Source organism: Hemiscyllium ocellatum, chromosome 39 (genome assembly GCF_020745735.1).
Source record: "Hemiscyllium ocellatum isolate sHemOce1 chromosome 39, sHemOce1.pat.X.cur, whole genome shotgun sequence".
Taxonomy (NCBI): domain Eukaryota; kingdom Metazoa; phylum Chordata; class Chondrichthyes; order Orectolobiformes; family Hemiscylliidae; genus Hemiscyllium; species Hemiscyllium ocellatum.
This window is the reverse complement of record NC_083439.1, coordinates 23,048,517-23,069,518: the sequence shown is the minus strand read 5'-3', so window position 1 is coordinate 23,069,518 and position 21,002 is coordinate 23,048,517. Positions and strand designations below refer to the sequence as shown.

The 21,002-nt window shown below is 38.6% G+C and overlaps 1 protein-coding gene across 1 annotated transcript in view; it reads right to left on the bottom strand.

Moving 5' to 3' along the window:
• Positions 1–21,002, bottom strand: part of rfx7a (regulatory factor X7a) — an 85,666-nt gene that overhangs the window by 5,974 nt on the left and 58,690 nt on the right. Inside the window, exons 5-8 of the mRNA XM_060852996.1 lie at positions 19,522–19,638; positions 17,243–17,324; positions 5,853–6,060; positions 2,481–2,785 (exon numbers count right to left, since the gene is read on the bottom strand). Coding sequence (XP_060708979.1) covers positions 2,481–2,785; positions 5,853–6,060; positions 17,243–17,324; positions 19,522–19,638 — 712 coding nt within the window. The remainder of the gene's footprint in view (positions 1–2,480; positions 2,786–5,852; positions 6,061–17,242; positions 17,325–19,521; positions 19,639–21,002) is intronic.

Below are 21,002 nucleotides of genomic sequence, written 5' to 3'. Positions count from 1 at the left end.
CTTACCGAATGTAAACAGAAGACTAATACCAACAGTTTTGATACATACTACTTTCCATTAATGTGTAAAGTATTAACGAATAGGGTAAATAATCCAAATAAACTAAGGTACAAAGATTCCATTTTTATTTCCAGAGATGAAATCTATCTAATTCAGTATATGTTTTTTCTTAAAAAGGAAATTCAAAGTTATCAATACCAATCTTATTCACTGGAGAATTAATTTTCAGCAAAAAAATTCTAGTTCTGATCTCTGTTATAGGGATGATATTAAGCTGGAGAGGATTCATAACAGATTTACCAGGATGCTGCTGGTGATAAGAGGGTTTGAGCTATAAAGAGAGACTGGAAAAGGCTGGGACCTTTCTTCACCTGAATGCAAGTAGTTGAGAGGTGACCTTAAGAGTTTTATAAAATAATGGGAGGTGTATATGTGATGAATGGCAGGTGTCTTTTCCCTAGCATGGGGGATTTCAGGACGAGGGGGCATATTTTTAATGAGAGGAGAAAGATTTGAAAAGAGATGAGAGGGGCAATTTTGTTTGTTTAAAACAGTGTGGTTTGTGTGTGGAATGAACTTCCAAAGAAAGTGGTGGATGCAGGTACGGTATAATGCTTAAAAGACATTTGGATAAGTACATGAATAAGAAATATTTAGAGGGATATGGGCCAAGCACGGGCAAATAGGACTACTTTAGGTTGGAATTAAGGTCAGCATGGACTGGTTGGACTGAAGGGTTGGTTTCTGTGCTCAATGACTATTACTACTAGGGAACTGGATGTGCCAAGTCATTTCTTAACAAGAACACTATATTCTTTGTCCTCACTAGCAAACTTATAAGGAATCAACTATCTTGGAATTAGAAGAGAAACGAGCTACAATGAAAAAAATACATTAGATTTTTCCCTATTTCAAGATATAAAGCTAAATGTTTATATTTGGTGACAACATTAATAGAGTTTGGTACCAAACCAAAATACTTGCATTGATGCAATACCATTTAAGGCCATGTAAAGCAAATTTCATCCAAGTAAGTATTTTGGAGATACTTGTGCATCAAAATGTCTCTTAAAAGGACAACAGCTAGACAGTCCATTTTAGTGATGACAATCAAAAACCCATTGGCCAACAAATTGGGAAGACATTCACAGTTCATCTTTAAACAGTACCATGGAATCTTGAATAACCATCTGAAGGGCAGCTGATTCATCGATTTAATGTCTCATGCAAAAGACAGTATTTCAGACTGAAGCATCAGCTTAGATAACATTCAAGTCTATGGAGTGGGACTTGAACCCACAACCTTCTGATTCAAAAGTGTACTAGCACTAAAGTTAGGCTAATATTTAATAACTCAAATTTTAAATGGGAATCAATCAGAAATCAAGGCTATATTATACAGTCCTTCATTTGTAAACATCTGACGTAAATCAAGATTTAACTTCCCAAATTTGATTTATCATTCTAATATGTTTGCACGTTTATCAACCTTCTGACAATTTTCTACTCCTCTCCCTGAAATTGATCATCTGTGCTGTGATTGTAGGTCTGCTGATATTCATGAACTAAGTTACAACGACCAGAACAAGTTAGCAAGCATCACTGACATGACCAGTAAAAGCATCACAGCTGAGTCTAAAGCTGCCTTTCCCAAACATTCAGACTGGATGCAATTAAAAATGAGAACCTTAATTGAGGCCTAAATGAATCCTGAACAAATAAAGTAGTTCTCGCACACCACTATCATTCAGATTGCTCTCAGTTAACTGATCACAAGCTGAAGACATAATCTGTGCAATTCATTTATGCTCCAAAATTTTTTTTTTTTTAAAATCAGGCACTCAATATATATTCTTATGACTTAAAAGGCCATAATGTAATTTAACAATGTATACTTCCTATGGCTTTGGAAAGATCATGTTTATTGCGTATTGGTTTGGAGTCCAATCTTGCTTGCCAACACTGCTGTGAACTTTCTTGGGACATTTTATTGGTTTAAAAGTGCAATAGGACTCATTCCCTAATGATTTGCAGATAATTATACCAACTTCAGGAGAGAGCACACAGCAGAATAACATGAGCAGTAATCAAAATCAGTTTTGATACTGTTGACATAATAGTGTTCCATAAGGCATGGGGAAGGCTATAATGTGGTTTGTTTTGTTTCATTTCTGTGAAGGGAAAGGCTTTATTGAATCTGACAATTCTTCATATGAACTGCCTAGTTTAGCAGATAAAGTATGAAAATTAAGACAGATTAAAGGCAGTTTAAGGCTTACAACCACTGAAGTGCAATATTACATCAAAATAACCAAGAATAATCAATTAAGTGCAATGTGCAAAAATTACATAGCTTGGCTAATGAAAGTCAACAAGCAATTCACAGTCAGATAATGAACTTTAGTTTTAACAATTCTCATAACCTTTGACTTGCTATTTCTTGAGTATTCGATTTTGATATTGAACAATGAATAACTTACTTGGATAGGGCTGGGAACAGTTGCCACCACAATGCCAATAGTAGGTTGAGGAGAAAGAAGAGCAGGGCTTCCATTGGGGATGCTGGATACTTGCCCAACAGTGGCACCTTCTAGTTTCTTTACTTGTTGCTCGCCTGGTAGTGGAGACTGAAGTTTCTGCTCCTGTTGTTTCTTCAGTGTATTCTGCTGAATTTTACGTTGTAATTGTTGTTTGGCATCGACTGATGGGGAAAGCAAAGTCTTTACCTGTGGCTGAAAGGAATTGCTTTCAGTCATGGGCACAAAAGCAGAAGGTTGTTTTGTTCCTGCAAGAAAGAAAATTACACTACCTGTGAAAAAACACGAATGAGTATCAGATGCATTGTAGGTCATTTAAATATCAGCAGCACCACTAACATTAAAATATGCAGCTTCTAAAGTGAGATTTCTGGCATTATTTATAGGTTATTGAAGATGTGTTTCTTAAAAATAACTTCATTCACTTTATGCCTGCTATTCTCTTTGTTTCAGCTCGAACACAAGTGGAAACCTGATGTTTTGATTGTGGAAAACAAGACCCTAGTTCTACCAGTCAATTTATTCCTTTGTGTGTCATAGGGTCATATAAATTTCTATTTCTGCAATACATTGCACAAATAATTGTTCCACTGATCCCTACAGCATGCTCCACCTGTCCATTTTTTGAAGTCCTTACTCAGGATAAACAGAGAGCAGCACTACTTGCTCACCATCTACTGTCATAATTAACATTAGCCCCTTTACTCAAGACTTTCAACTACACTGGTGTAGTGCCTGTTTGCACATACTAGTTGTTTCTTGAGTGCATAGTCATACTGACAAAGTGTTGGGTTGTTTGTTGATTCTTCAAAATATTTTTGTACATACAAGGAAATAACCTTTTATGTTTAATAAGGATGTCAATGCTAGGAATAGAACATTGCCACTTTTTGAATCAGACATCAAATACAAACCAGATATAGTGCTCTTGCCAAAATAAGTTTAAACTGCACATAAGCAATAAAACCTCAATAGCAGCAGGAAAGGATACTAGCACCGTTTTTTAAAAAAAAGTTGGCAAAATGGAACATATACAAGTCAAACTATAAATAGACAAGCATGTGCTTAATGTAGACTAAAGCAGTTGATGATTCACTAATAATTTTCACAATAAGTAGTGACAAAGTCCAGGAGAAGGATGATTTTAGAACATGTTAAAAGATCTATTAAGTGAAGCATTTGCGTCTCCTTAATTCTTTTTGAAGGTGTGAATGTATTGTCATGAGTAAAGTTCTTCGCTACAAACATCAAAATCTGTTTATCTGAAATATCTCTAAGATTACAAACAGTAACCAGACTAGAAACCAGTTCTACCAGCTCAGTTCTCCATATAGGAAATGCTTTATAACTACATGAAAAGATAATTGCTGTTGCTGAGAGAACTTGGTTTATAGATTGACATAAGCGTAATCATCTAGAAGGGAGGCATATTATCAAGTTGAGGAGAAACAAAAAAAATGGATTTTTGCCCCTTCTCTCCCATAGAACGTCTTGAGATTATTCAGTTCCAATTTGCAATTGCGAGATAGTCTGGAGGTACAAATACCAGGTGCATGACTGCCATTGTGTGTTGTGTGTTTCCTTTAGTGTCCTTTTTGGAAAATTAGATGTTGTTGACAAGTGAAATACATGACATTTTCAAGACATGCAATTTGATGCACCTATGGTTTCCAGGATGTCTGATCTCCAAAGTAATCGGCGAGAATGAAAATATGTTGCAACTTTACTGGGAAGTGTGAGACGGTAATTGTACCCCACAGTTCCACAAGTCATCACAAAATGTAATTATTTCCTAATTTGTCTGTCACAGATGTTATTATGCTGCAACACAACAGCCATCTAGTCATCACGAATTGTACAAAATCCTATTCAAATCATGAAGAGGATCAATTTGCTTGACTAACTGCTATAGAGGACAAAAGCCATTTTGAGGTCACCAGACTCAAAATGTTAACTTTGATTTCTATTCACAGATGCTGCCAGACCAGCTGGGCTTTTCCAGCAACTTCTGTTTTTATTAATTTATTTAACAAATCGTAGACAAAAGGATTTCTAACGTATTATCATGTAACTTAAAAACTACGTCTCTTCAGAAAGCCCAAGTACGCACACAAATTCACAATTAAGACAAAAGACAATGATTCGATACATTATGGTTTTTAAAAGGTAAACAGGGAAAACAAAATTCTAGAGATCAAAAGTCTGAATCACAGGGTTGATTAGATTATATTCCACAGTTTCCACTGATTGGCTATGAAGAAACGGCGATTCTTCACTCTGTGTATATGAGACAAAGAGAGCACGCAAGAGAGCGAGTGTGAGGGGGGCAGGGAGAAAGGCTGACAGGCAGAGAAAGTGAGGGAGATTGACTTATTCAATTTGCAGTCTCTGGATGTCTAGTACTGCCCTGTACTTTTGTATTTGGAACAAACTGCAGCTCAAACAATTGGAGGACTGTCTTCAAGGAGTTTTTCTTAAACTCGTAGACCCTTTGTGCTATTCTGTCTCCAAGTATCTCTTGCTGCCTTGTGAAGTAACACTATCTTGTAACAAATTCTCAGATGCAAAACTCCTAGTATTTCAGATGCATAGCAGTCCAACATCCACTCCAGTTAATGGACCAAAAAGGAAACAATGTGGTCCCTTACAAAAAGGAACGAAATTCTGTGGAAGTTGGCTTTCTGAAAATAAAAACCTTTGCTGTAAGAGCTAACTGTGAAAGGAAATGGATAAAATGTAGAATGTTCCACAGACAGTTGCTCTTATATTGACATATGCTCTCAAGTCTCGAATCATGCATAGTTGTCGTTCAAGTCTTACAGCTTAGAAATTAATCTTGAGATGTTTCTTCAATTATTCTTTTAATAAGAACTAATAGGTTTCACCTTGATCTCAATAAGATGTTCTTTTCAAATAGGAGAGATCAGCTTGACACAAACTTATTTTCAGCAAACTTTCCTTCTACTAAATCAAGTAACAAAATCAGACTCAACAGGGCATCTACATCAAAATACTTATCACTAATCATGCAATTTTCAGGAAGCTTTAAAATAAATCTCTAGGTGTCTACAATGAACTTTCCATGACAACTTTTAAATAAATTACACCAGGTAATACCACAAAACCTGAAGTAAATCCATTTTCCATAATCCTTCAAAATGCAAGTTTCCTAAATAATATTAAATCAAAAGCATCTTTGCAGCAAACTGCATACTTAACCACCCTATCCAAATAAGATAAAACAGTAGTATTAATTTTAAGGAAGAAGTTAAATGGAGATAGGCTGGGTAACATTACAATGAATCAATTACTCACCTGAAGTTGCACCTGCCATCACTGACAATGCAGCAACTGACTTTGTGCCAATATAGTGACTGGTAACAAGGAAGCGAGCTAGATCAGTCACTGAATCAAATTTTCGGATTAATACTTTCTGAGCCCACTCACACACCAGACTGCAAGCTGCAGATCTGACCTCTTCTTCAATGCTCTGCAGGTGGTCTGCAGAGTGAGACCCTTCAGGCTAGAAAGCAACATAATTCAACATTAGATTATAATTGTTGCAAACAAAACTATACTTAAAAACAAGTAGTTAAAATTTTAGTTGAGCAAAGCAGCAATTCAACAGGTAATTTTTGCTGCTTTCCACCTATAAACCATTTGAATGTGGCTCAATTCAGTGAAAGGAGTACAACCTGATAAAGCAATTTAATCAAAAAGAAAGAACATTTTTCACTTGATAGCACAAAATGCAAGGAATGGAGTAATACCATAAATATAACTGACTATGCAAACAAGTCAAATGTCCATTTCTGAAGAAATAATAATGTTTCAACATAAACTGCTTTTGACTGTAAGACTATTACATCCCAATCCCAGCTGCTTTGAATCTAAAGTACCAACACAAATTATGGCAGTTATTTAATAAAGGCAAGGAATTGTGAAAAAATGTCAACATTAATCAGATGATTAATTTTATAAAAGTCTTACTCAAGTAGTGAATATTTGTTTTGAAAGTAACAAAAAATACAATTTTTTCAAAAAACTTTATTACAAATTTAAGTAGGGGAAATCCTGCCATAAATTGGCATGGAGATGTCAATTAGGTTTGGAAACAGTTCAGTTTGGAGAAAACCTCATGAAGTCAGAGTGCATTAACAGATTAGATATTCCTTTTGGAAGTCGTGCAATGGCACCAAAAAATAATGTGTCGGGGAAAGGAGAAAGACAGACTATTTCTAGAAATTACTCAGCAGCTTATACTAATCAACACATTTATTGCACAATTAAGCAAATCAGGCAATTAGAAACTAATTTTCTTTACATTGGACAATGTTTCATGGAAATCCAATACTGTAAAAACTTTTTCTATTCTTTTGAGAGACCTGGGACAAAATTTATTGCTCATCCTTTGTTGCCCTCAAGATGCTGATGGTGATCTGCCTTCTTGAATTGCTGCAGTCCATGTGCTGCAAGGGATAGCCACAGTGCTGTCAGGGAGAGAAAGCTCAAGGATTTTGACCGAGCAAAACTGAAGAAAAAGTAGTGTATTTGCAAGTGGGAAAAGTAAATGACTTAGAGGGGAACTTGCGGCTGGTGATGCTCCCATTCATCTGCTGCCCTTGACCTTTGAGACAGGAGTGGTCATGGGTTTGGAAGGTGCTGTTTAAGGAGTTTTGTGAATTTCTGCAGTGTATTTTTTAGATGATACATACTGCTGATACTGCGCATGACAGTAAAAAGGGAGTGATTTTTTGCAGGTCTGGCACCACGTTAACTAAGCAGGCTGTTTTATCCTGAATGATGTCAAGCTTCTGCAGTGTTGCTGGAGCAGCACTCATTCAGGGAGATGAGCAGTATTCTATCACACTCCTGACTTGTACCTTGCAGGCGGTTAAACAGGCAATGAGACGACAGAAGACTACATCAATCTAGATTAGACACAAATAACATACAAAAACATATCAAAATGATACATAGAGTCCATGATGTCCATGCAGCTGTTCCTTAGACATTCAATTAAGGTTTCAAAATTCCTTTGACACCAGTGTGTAAACTATTCCAGGGTAGCTGAAAGCTCTGTCTAACTTTAGAGTTCTGGTCTTGATCATACTGGAGAAATAGACTTGTTCATATTACAAAGCAGCTTCATGAAGAGAATAGTCAATATTGCCAGCAGTAAGGAAAAGATCACTACCAAACAATAAATAAATTGCATGCCAAGCTCAACTCGCTAAGATGACCAATTCATTCCTGTAAACAAGCAGGCTAGCAATCAAAACATTTCTCTTAATTACATTAGTCACATCTTGCTCATCTCATTGCCCTCATTTCAGTGCCATGCATCATATATTTGTTCATAGGATGTAGATCCGTATTCATTTTCATTCCTAACTGCCCTGGAGAAGTTGGTGCTGTGCTGCCTTCTTGAAACCACTGCCGTCAGTGGATTGTAGGGACACCTATCAGGAAGGATATTGACCTAGCAACAATATACTGTACATATGAAAGTCAGGTTGTGGCTTGAAGGGAAACCTGTAAAATGTTCTCACACATCTGGCACTCTTGTTTTTGAAAGGTTCCATCAAACAAACCTTGGTGAGTCATTGCGGTGCACATTTGAGATAGTAAGTACTGTTGCCACATAGTAGTGAAGAATGGCATAAATATTGCTGGTAGTGGATGGATTGTCAATTAAACTTTTGTCCTGGATGGTCAGTGTCACAGAGCTCTACAGCACGGAAACAGGGCCTTCGACCCACCAAGTATGCACCAGTCAAAAATAACTACTTAACTATTCTAATAATATTTTCCAGCACTTGGCCCATTCAATCGTATTGCTTCGGTGTTATTAGTGCTCATCTAAATAATTCTCAAGTGTTGTTAAGTTAGTTTCTGTCTCTACCATCTTTACAGGTAGAGAGCTCAATATTCCCACCATCCTCTAGCATTAAGATCATAAGAATTAGAAACAGGAGGAGTCATTCAGTCCCTCGAACCTATTCCACTGTTCAATAGCTGCTCTGACATTCCTTACATCCATTACATCTACTTTACCGCCTTCTCCCTTAATCCTTGATAAATCTATCTCAGCCTTAAATATAGACAAGGATTCTCTCCCCAAAGCTCTCTGTGGCAAGTAGTTCCAAACACCCTCAACTCAGAAGAAATTCTTCCTGATCTCAGTCTTAAATTGGCACCCTTAATTCTGAGACTATGCCCTCTAGTCCTTGACTCACCCATGAAGGGAAACATCCTCTGAACATTTACCATCACACCCCTTATGAATCCTATATATATATATGTTTCAATTAGATCATCCCTCATTCTTCTATTCCAACAAATAGAGTACCACCCTGTTCAATCTATGTTCATCAGACCATCCCTCCATACTGGGAATTGTCCTAATGAACCTTCTTTAAACTGCCTCCAATGAAATGATAATCCTCCTTAAATGAGACCAACACTGCCAAGTAAATGTGGTCTCAGCAGCACCTTGTACAGTTGCAGTAGAATTTCCCTCGTGTTATAAACCAAATCCTTTGAAATAAGGGCCAACATTCCAATAGCCTTCCTGATTGCATGCACCTAGCTTTCTGTGGTTGGAGCACCAAGTACCGCAAGTTCTTTTGTGGTACAGCTTTCTGCAGTTTTTCTCCATTTAAATAATACTGTTATCGTCCCTTCCAAACTTCTCACTTTCCTACATTAAACTGCACTTGCCAAGTTCCTGCTCACTCATTCATCATATTTCTCTGTCTGTAACCCTCTCAACTTGCAAGTCCACCCATTTTTGTGTAGTTTGCAAATTTCACTACAGTACATTCGCATCCTTCCTCCAAATCATTTACATATACTGTAAACAACTGCAGTCCCAATACTGATCATTTGAACTCCACAGGTCACAGGTCGCAAACCTGAAAAAGAAAACATCACCCTCACTCTGTTTCCTGCCCATTAAGCAATTCCCTGTCCACACCTATACACTACCTCCAACATCATCGGATCTTATGACTTAACCTTTTGTGAGGAATCTTGTCAAATACCTTCTGAAAGTCCAGACACAATACATCTACTGGCTCCCCTTGAGCCAGTCTGGTTGAGACTTCTTCAAAGCACTAGAATAAATTAGTCAGACACAATTTCCCTTTCATGAAATCATGCTGACTTTGCATCAGAAAATCATGATTTTCCAAATGTTTCTGGGTGACAAAGTTTCCCTCACATGCTCTAAACCTTCTGCACTTTACCTTAAAATCTATGCCTCCATTGAGGGTAATGCTTTTTTCAGTCTACTCTATTTAAGCCCCTCAATTTTAAATATCTCATTCATATCCCCTCTCATCCACCTCTGCTGTAAGGAAAACAACTCAGTCTGTCTAATCACTCTTCACAAATAAAATTCTTCAGCCGAGACAACATCCAAGTAAATCTTCGCTGCTCACTTTTCAGTGTTATCACATCCTTCCTATGTTTCAGGATTTCAGAACTGCGTACAATACTCTGTGACCTAACCAATGTTTTAATCAGTTCCAACATAATCTCCCTGTACTTGAACTGTATGTCTTCGCTAATAAATGCAAGTATAGCATATGCTCTCTTAACCACTTTCTTCACCTACTCCTATACCTTAAGGAATGGGTGGACATATACACTAAAGCCCCTCTGATTCTTGGTGCTCCTAGGGTCCTACTACCTATTCCCTTGCCTGGTGTGTCCTGCCCAAGTGCATCACCTCATTTATCAGAATTGAATTCCATTTGCCACTGATCACACCCTTTGACCAGCCTGTTTATACCCTTCTCAGTATTTACCACCTTACCAATCTGCATGTCATCAGCGAACTTACTGATCAACACACCTACATGCAAGTCTAAATAATCTCTAGAAAGCACAAACAGCAAGGGCCCCAACAGTGACCCCTATGGGACTTCATTAGACACTGACTATCAGTCAGAAAAATACCCCTCAACCATCGCCCTCTACTTCCTACTACTCAGCAAATTATGGAACCAAACTGCCAAATTCCTTGGATCCCATGTGCTCTGAAATTTGTAATCAGTCTTTTATGTGGGACCTTATCAAAAGCCTCCCTGAAGTCCAAGAAGAATACATCAAAAGCACGGTCTTCATCTACAAACCACTTTATCTGTGGAAAAAATTAAATCAGGTTGGTAAGTCATGACTTCTCTTTAACAGAATTATGCTGACTGATCTTGATTAATCCCTGCCTCCCCAAATACAGATTAATTCTTTCCCTCGGAATGATGATGATGCTATGGCTTTAAGAGGCATGTTTTGTCCTGACTTCTCTGAGAGCGAGAGAGAGCGAGAGAGACTGGTCATGAAAAGTCTATGAGAAAATAAACAATAGGTTTATTAGGCCTTGGCTTCCTTTTAAAAGTTGGAACAATAGAGGCAGCCTGACTGCATGCGGTCAAACTCTCACAGATCAAGGATTTTTAGTTAATTTCAGCAACTACTGTTTTGGGCTGGAAGAAGTGGAAGCTGTTTTCCCTTTCTCAATGACAGCCAAAAGATGGGGGTTCTCTTCCTAGGCTGCTGGATTGCATGCAAGACAAAATCTGTTTTGTGGAGTTTGCCTTTTTGCTAAAGGGTGTACTTATGGGATATTACTATCCTGTACGTTAATTAGTAATAGTTACTGTATGTTATTCTGTTAAGTTTTCCAATAGAGTTATTCGAAGTTTTTTTCTTTCTTTTGTTGCATTTTAACTACAGTGTTTGAATAAATTGTGTTTTGCTTAATGTCAAGTAATTTGACCAGTTGAACACAGCACTTTACACCTGCCTTTGAAATCAGAGAAAAAAAAAAGTTAGGTCTCGGCTACCTCCTTAAAATATTTTGAGGCGGTCTGGTCTGGTGAATAACAACTGCTTCTAATAGTTTCTCCACTAAATTAGACTGACTGGACAGTTGGAGGGTTATTGGAGATGGGTGATTGGAGGTGGTATGGATGATTCTGAACATTGGACAATCAGCAGCAAAAACACACACTACTGACCTTATGAGTTGTGAATCTCATTGATGGAGCAGCTAGCAATGCTTGGACGTAGGACTGTTTAAGAACTCTTGCAATGATATTCTTAGACGAAATGATTGACTGCCAACAAACACAATAATCTTCTGTTCTGCTTGGTATGACTCAAACCAACAGAGGGTACTCCCTGATTCAGAATTCCAGTTTTTTATTTGTCCTTGAAGCTATACTGGGTGAAATATTACTTTGATGACATGGGCAGTTTCTCTCATCTCACCTCTAGAATTCAGCCCTTATGTCTGTGTTTGGACCAAGGATAAGGAAGTCATGTTGAGTAGTCCAGACTAAACCCAAATTGAGCAGTGAGTACTTTATTCTGAGAAACTGGTGCTTGAATAGAGCTGTTGACAATTGATTTCATTACTTAACTGCTGATCGAGAGTAGTCAAACAAGGTATCAATTTTCAAAACCTGTGGTGCTGGAAAGTGCAGATGAAGCAGCATCTGAGAAGCAGGGGAATTGACATTTCGACCATCAGCCCTTCATCGAGAGTTGGGGGGGGGGGGGGGAGAGAGAGGAGATATGGGGAAAGAAAAGGAGGAAGGGTGCTGAGAGATAAATAGGATGGTGAAGGTAGGGAATGAGGTAGATGGGGAGGCGCTAGCTAGATGCAGGTGGGGAGTGATGGTGATACGTCAGAGGGGAGGGTGGAGCAGATAAGGGAGGAGGAAGATGGACAGATAGGACAGTTCAAGGAGGCGGTGCTGAATTGACGGATTGGTTCGAGGATGAGGTGGGGGGGGGGGGGGGGGGCGCCACTGGTGAAGTTGATCGTGATACTGTGTGGTTGGAGGGTCCCAAAGTGGAAGATAAAGCATATTTCCTCCAGGTGTTAGGTGGCTTGGATTCAGTGGAGGCCCAGAGTTTGCATGTCCTTGACAAAGTGAGAAGGGGAGTGGAAGTGGTCAGCCACAGGGCAGTGGGTTGTTCGGTGCATGTCCCAGAGATGTTCCCTGAAATGTTCCGAAAGTCAGCGTCTTGTAGAGGAGATCACATTGAGAGTAACAGACACATTTGATGAGGTTCTGGATGCGCAGGAAAATCTCTGCTGCACATAGAAGGATCCTTTGGGCCTTGGATGGAGGTGGGGGGGGGGGGGGGTTGTGTGTGGAGATTTTACACCTCTTGTGGTGACGAGTGAAGTTGCTGGGAGGGGACAGTAAGTTGGTGGGGAGTGTGGACCTAACAAGGGAGTTACAAAGGGCATGGTGTCTGTGCAATGCCAATAGGGATGGGGAGGGAAATATACCTCTGGTGGTGGGGCCTGATTGTAGGTGGCAGAAATGACTGAGGATAATGCGTTGAATCCAGAGATTAGTGGGGTGGAAGCTGAGAACTGGGGGATGGGCCTCTCTCCTTGATGCAGGTGGAGGAGTTGGGTTCAAGTACAGGGGTGCAAGAACTTTCTGCACCTCTACCCTTGAACATCACCCATCCAATTGCAACAAGGAGAGAACCTCTCCCAGTTCTCAGCTTCCACCCCACTAATCTCCGGATACAGCACATTACCCTCTGCCATTTCTACCACCTACAATCAGAGGGGCGGGATAGAAGGTATTAGGCAAAGTTGCTCTTGTGGGGAATCTTGAACAGTTCAAGAGTGTCTGGCAGATCTATCCTATCAAGGGGACAGGTCATAACCAGGGTCACTGTGTGTAAGATGAGTCTCTATGTCTATGGCAGGTAGTTGCTTCACTAATCAGTGGGACACTCTCTCCAGACTCAGTAACTGTTCAGAAATAGGGCTTTTCAGGATTAACATGGCTAAGTTTACCAATGTCATCTCCAGTACCTAGGTCAATGCCAGGCAGCTCATTAAGCAGGCAAGTTGTTTTGGGTCTCAAACCACATGGGGGCATATGATTTTGTTGAATGACTGTGACGATACTCTGGCTTTAAGGAGGTTTTTTTTGTCCTTTTCGTAAGCCAATAAACAACTTGTGAGTGAGTTTGCAAAAGCCCAAATCACATTCCTGGGCCATGTCCTTAGAGAAGGACAAATGACCCCACGGGATGTGAAAACAAAAAGTTATTGGAGTTTCCCCAAACTATCGACGAAGAGGGAAGTACTGCAATTCTTGAAGCTCCACGGTTTTTATCGGAAGTTCATACAAATTTTAGCATTGTGCTGGCTCCACTGACTTGAAAATTTCAACAGATGGAGGAATGTCAGAAGGCATTTGATAGCCTGAAAGCAGTATGTACACTGCTCCAGTGTTAGCCACATCTAATTACACTAAGCCATTCAAGATGGTTGTTGATGCAAGTGATGTGTGGTACTGGTAGTATACTGTTCGAAGATAGAGTCATAGAGATGTACAGCATGCCAAAAAAAAACCCTTTGTCCATACTGACCAGATATTTCAACTCAATCTAATCCCACCAAAACCTTCCTATTCATATACCCATCCAGATGCCTTTTAAATGATGCAATTGTACCAGCTTCCACCACTTCCTCTGGCAGCCCATTCCTGACACGCATCACCTTCTGCGTGAAAACGTTGCTCCTTTGGTCTCTTTTATATCTTTCAGCCCTCACCCTAAACCTATGCCCTCTAGTTCTGGACTCCCCACCCCAGGGAAAAGACCTGGTCTATTTACCCTATCCATGCCCTTCAAGATTTTATAAACCTCTGTAAGGTCACCCCTCAGCCTCCAACGCTCCAGGGAAAACAGCCCTAGCCTATTCAGCCTCTCCCTATAGCTCAAATCCTCCAACCTTGGCAACATCGTTGTCAATTTTTTCTGAACCCTTTCAAGTTTCACAACTTCCTTCCAATAGGAAGGAGACCAGAATTGCACGCAATGTTCCAACAGTGGCCTAACCAATGCCCTGTACAGCCACAACCTCCCAACTCCTATATTCAATTCTTGGACCAATAAAGGATAGCATACCAAATGTCGCCTTCACAATCCAATTTATCAGAGACTCTACTTTCAAGAAGCTGTGAACCTGCACCCCAAGGTCTCTTAGTTAGCAACACTCCCTCGGACCTTACCATTAAATGTATAAATCCTGCAAAGATTTGCTTTCCCAAATGCAGCACCTCGCATTTATCGAAATCAAACTCCATCTGCTACCCCTTAGCCCACTGGCCCATCTGATCAAGATCCCACTGTAATCTGAGGTAACCTTCTTTACTGTCCACTACACCTTCAATTTTAGGGTCATCTGCAAACTTACTAACTATACTCATGTTCATATCCAAATCATTTATATAAAATGACAAAAAGTAGTGGACCCAGCACTGATCCTTATGACACTCTACTGGTCACAGGTCTTCAGTCTGAAAAACATCCCTCCACCACCACCCCTATTTACTACCTTTGAGCCTGACAAGATGATACAAAGCCCCATTAGATATTTAGGTATTTTTCCAGAAAATTGAATAACCATCAATTTCATGATTGAGGGGACATTAAGCCTGCTACATTCCAAAGTTTATACTGCCAGTAATCTGAGTCAATTGGTTAAAGGCTTTGGAAAAATTTAAGGATAAAAATTCCACACTCTTCTGTTGGAGCTTATTATTGCAGCCATTCAGTATGAAAATTCTAGACATGGCAGGATGAGACAATGTAATTGCTGATGTATGATCACGACTTTGATGAATGAAGATGGAGGCATTCGATAGTGGTAGAAAACAGTGAATCAACTATAGTAATGAATGTTTGCATGCTTAGAGTCAATATTATGTATATGCATTGTAGTGTACTAATAGTGTAAGACTAAATGTTTTTAAAAATGTCAATAAACAGCCTCTGAGGCCTTAAGATTTTTTTTTTAAAAAAAACTTTGAACAACAGAAACAGCCTGAATGGGTGGAATCAAGCTCCCACAAAACCAGAATGTTTAGTTTCCGCTTTCAGCAATTGCTGGGGTCTTGAAACTGCATGTGGAAACTCTCATTCCTCTCTTTGTTACAGCTAAAAAGCTGCTGGAATTGTATGTATTTTATTGAATTTACTTTTAGCAAGAGTGTGCTTATGCAATGTTGCTATATTGGAACAGTTAACTAGTAGTACAGGTCATTCAGTTATAACAAGTGTTTCATTCATGCAAATTTGCTGTAACGTGTTTGTCGAATTGGGGGCACAGCTTCTACAGAGCAAACTTTTAAAACATGTATTCACTACGATGTGATTACATCGCCAACACTTGGAAGCACCGTTTCTCAAGTGCGATTTTTCTATAATGCGGGGTTGCACAAGAATGCACCCCCCCCTCCATCGCATTATAGAAGAACTATCTGTAGTTAATATGTATTATTTTATTAAGCATTGTGACAGAGTTACCGTTAAGCCAATCCAATTTTTGGTCCGTATTTTAACTGGAGTGTGAAAATAAACACTCCACTTGCTGGAAGTGGAGTAGTTTGATCAATCAAATTGCATCTGGAATACAACGCCTTACACTTACCCTTAAAATAAGAGAAGGTTAGGGTTTAGGCTATCTTCTTTTTACATTGAGGGGGTTTGGACTGGCCCATAACACGACAACCAGCAATGGTTATGTGGTTACCAAAAAATCTGACAATTAACACCAATTTAATTAGATTTCACAATTCAAATTTGACGGACATTCAAATTTTCAATTCCAACATCTGCCACTGTGGATTTGAGCCCATGTCTCCAGAATATTAGATGGTGCTCAGCATTACTAGTTCAGTGACAATACCACAATGCCAAAGCATCCCCTTTACACCCATCTCCTTAACAGTCTTGTTGTCTGTATTATGAAATTATGAAGAAACAGTAGCCTGATATTTCACAAGCAGCATCAAACTTCAGTTCCAGTTCTTCTGGGACATCTGAATTTGATAGCACTGAAACTACTTTGGTGGTATTGCAAATAAAATCAAACTGATTTCACTGGAAGATTGTGCCTGCACTCTCTCTGCTAGGATTTTTAAATTTATGATGGAAGCCCAACTTTCAACATGTTGGACAATGAAGCTGACCACAACGTCTAAACCAAAAGCATGGGAAGTTAAACATGAAAGATAGAGATTACTGGAATACCTGCAAAGAATCTGTTGCTCCAGCATGAAAAACAACGTGCATTTCTCAACATGATTAGGACAGCGTAAGCCTTGGCAGAATTCTGGTTGAGCTAGAGATTATGTGAAATAGACTGGAGGTTTGTGGAAACAGATTTTAAGGATGCATGAGGATTTAGCTGTTGCACAGATGAAGGTAAGTGTTCCACAGATAATATGAGAGAAGTGAAAGTTGATATTGTTGTGAAAGATGGAAATTATACAGAGCATGGGGGTTAAAGAGTCCACAAAATGAAGACAATTAATTTAGGAACCCAAATGATTCCCTGAATAATAACAGCAAAATATCGCAAATGTTGGAGATCTGAAACAAAAAAAAAGTGCTGGGGAAAGTCAGAAAGTCTGTCAGAATCTGTGGAAAGAGAAAATAACTCTCCATCCATGATGAATGAGAGAGAATTTAATTGTAATTTGACCACAGAACAAATGGAGACGGTCACTGTAAATCTCATTCAGTGTTGTAGAAACTTCAGGTTCGCTATATGTAAATCCTTCCATTGTTTTTTTTTTAATTAGACTTGTCAATGTGCTGTATTGTTTATATTTCATGTCCTAATAGCCTTGATTACTGAATATAATTACCCCTTCAGTTTTGTGAAAATCCAGACTTGGTAGCGATGGCATGTGAACAAAAGCTTTTTTCCTCAGACCACTATAACAGTATGTTTTAAGGAGTTAAGGTCAAATAACTTATTTATTTTACTTAGAATAAAACATGACAACAGTAGAACACAGAATTAGAAACAAAAGATAATGAAAAAGTTCTAATTCATTGAATTCAAACTTAAGTATATCAAAGATGAAGAAATGATAAATGCAAAATAGAAGACAACACCAAAAATAAAGAGCAAAATATGCAATCTGCATGTCACCTTTTCACAGTAACAAATTCTTTGGCATTATGAATCTGAAATCCATCCCTGTTCATTGAATTTTTTCATTTTCAAGTATTTGATCACTTCTACTTTCATCTATGCGCTGTCTTACTACACATCATAAACTTTCTACAGTTCCAAGATCAAAAGGGCTTGCTCCAAGATATCAGTCCATCTTATACATAGGTGTGTGCCAGAACCTAAATGTCAATTCATCAAATTTTTCCATATCCTGCCAAAAACTGCAACAAAATCTGAGGAATAATATGCATTCCTTCACTGTTACATGGTTGCATATCATTGTTCTAATTTTCATGTTAGATGAGTGACATTCATTTGCAGTAAAAAGTTTTAATCCATTTTTAAGTCTAATAACTGAGTCACACTTACTTTAAAAATTAATAGAAGTAATATTTTATCATAATAGTCAACTCAAGACTGTCAAGAGGTAACAGCTTATAGCAGACAATTCATGCAATAGAACAGTTACAAAAATGAAATTTTTGTTCTGTCTTGAATGTTTTCAATTGAGTAATTTATATTTAACAATTTTTTTTATAGATGTAAAGGGAAACTGTAGTAATGTTCTCCAAGAGCAAACAAGTAGGAATTCAGGACTAGTCACTTAGCTACATACGAAATTGCAATGATGTATTCAAAAATAATTTTCTGTGGATTGCTAGGAATGCCTAATATCATAGTTCATCTATTTTAAAACCATGACCTTTCAGTGTTAAGAATTGAACTTTAAATGCAAGTTCAGTAAGGAAAACACTGGTAAACATCTCAGAGAATCATAGAATCCCTACAGTGTGGAAACAGGCCCTTTGACCCAACAAATCCACACCAACCCATTTCCCCGACCTTATTACTTCACATTTCTCAGGACTAATGCACCTAACGTACACATCCCTGAACACTATGGGCAATTTAGTACAGCCAATTCACCAAACCTGAACATCTTTGGACTGTGGGAGAAAACTGGAGCACCCAGAGAAAACCCATGCAGACACTGGGAGAATATGCAAACCCCACACACTCACTCACCTGCGACTAGAATCAAACCCGGGTCCCTGGCGGCAAGGCAGCAGTGCTAACCACTGAGCTATCTACAGGCTGGTAACTGCACAAATCTCAGACAATTATAATTCAGCAAACCGATCTTGGAGCTACAGTATGGAGATAGGGATAATCCTTCTGAGGTTTAACTGTCTGTAAGGTTATGGGGAAAAATGGTTGATTTTTTTTCTGATATTTATAATAAGACAGTTTCAAATAGTTCTTGGATTGTGTGATATTATTTGTGTTTTATTTTGCTAAACATGAGCAAAAAGAAAAAAAGAAAAAACCTGCAATTCATCAAGCTAGGTCTCACTTTGGGATATAACTTATTTAGTATTACCATCAGCTATAATCATGACAAAATAATCAGTTTGGTTGTGGTTTGAGACCAGAATTGTGTGTTACTAGAAATGTTTTCAGATGTTTTAAGCCACTGTGCAAAAGAAGCAGGGTCGTTCTGAAGCTGTGAGGTCAGTAAAGAAATTGTAGGGTTGCTTATCCAAAATCTAATGGAAGGGGCTTGATTAAATCTTTTACCTTGCTAAGTTGCTGGAACACTGAAGATAAAAAATGAATTCTGAACAGTAAAGTACTACCCGAGTTGGTCCCACGAAAATAACTGAATCTTAAAGATGTGATAATAGGAGGCAGCTCTCAAGAGAAATAAAAAGTTGAACTGAGTTCTGTAGGATAACCGAGAGTGTTAAATTAATAGCTGTCGCTGTGTTGAAGTCTTTTGTATATACTACAGGGTTTTTAAGTTAAATTTGAACTTTTGTCATAGTTGCCGGTTATTCCAATTTCTGCTTGAAACATTTAGAGTCCTTAATAGGATCATTCACTGGGGTCAAACAAGCATTTTGTTACTCAAAATAAAAATGAACACGTTAGCACTCGAATTTCAGAACAACTCAAAAAGGATATTTTGATTTGCCTCTTGTGCCTAGGCGTCGAGCTTTCATGTTTGGAAAGACATTCTTCATAACCTTCCCAAAGTCAGCTGCACTTAAAGAGTTATAACCAAGATTGTCACAATAGCCTCTGGAAAATAAAATGTGAAATTCTATTTGGTCACACTGCAACGATAAAACAGTGATCTCTGTTCTCTTACATTAAAAAGAAACAAGCTAGCCATTTGCTTCTCAATTGCTAGCCACCTGTGGATGATTCACAGTGCCACAGTTCACTTATTCATTGTCGAGAAGGTCTTTTCCTGTTTAATGACAATTAGAATGTCATTAGAGAACAGCTAGAATGATAACTCACCTGATGACAAATTATGCACAGAAATTAAAATCTTTCTTGTGTCATGACTTTGAAGGTGCCCACATCAGTGTGCCAAATTAGAACAATTAATTTGCTTGTGATGTTAATGAATGAATATTTGCAAGAACCTTTATGCCCTCAATCAGAATGACTAAAGTGGTAGAAAAATAAATTAGCAGCAATGTAAACAATGTAATACAAACTAGCTGCACAAGACAAGGGAGAAAACTGCAAAGGACAATTATTCAACATGACATTAGTTGAAAAATCACAAGATTCTATGGTTTCTTGATTTGTTATGGAGTAACAAATCAATAGTCTAATTTTCATCTACGATGAATCAATTTGAGCCTTCGCTCCGTTAGAAAAACTGATTGAATCTATACGTGGCGTATGCTTAAAGAACAAAGTTCTTCACAGGATCAGAGTCATACAGCACAGAAACAGACCCTTCTGTCCAACTCATCCATGGCAACCAGATATCCTAAATTAATCTAGTCCAATTTGTCAGCAGTTGGCCCATATCCCTCTAAACCCTTCCTATTCAAGTACCGACCTAGATGCCTTTTAAGTGTTGCAATTGTACCACTTCCGCTAGCATTCAATACACACCCCACCCTCTGCATGGAAATGTTGTCCCCCTCAGGTCCCTTTTATATCTATCCCCCCTCATCTTAAACCTATATCCAAAACATCGTTTTTGATCTCCTCTACTTTGACTATTGACACCATTCATGCCCTTCATGATTTCATAAAGCTCTATAAAGGTCATCCCTTAGTCTCTAATGCTCCAGGGAAAATAGCCCCAGCATATTTAGCCTCTCCCTACGGTTCAAACACTCAAACCCCAGCAACATCCTTGTACATCTTTTTTGAACCCTTTCAAGTTTCACAATGTCTTTCCTATAGTAGGGAGACCAGAATCGACCACAGTATTCCCAAAAAATAGCCTAACCAATGTCCTGTACAACCACAACATGACATCCCCAATCCTATACTTAATGCACTGACCAACAACAGCAATTGTAACAAATGCCTTCTTCACTACCCTGTCCACCTGTGACTGCACCTTCAAGCAACTATGAACCTGCACTCCCAGGTCCCTTTGTGCTGCAACACACCGCAGAACTCTACCAATA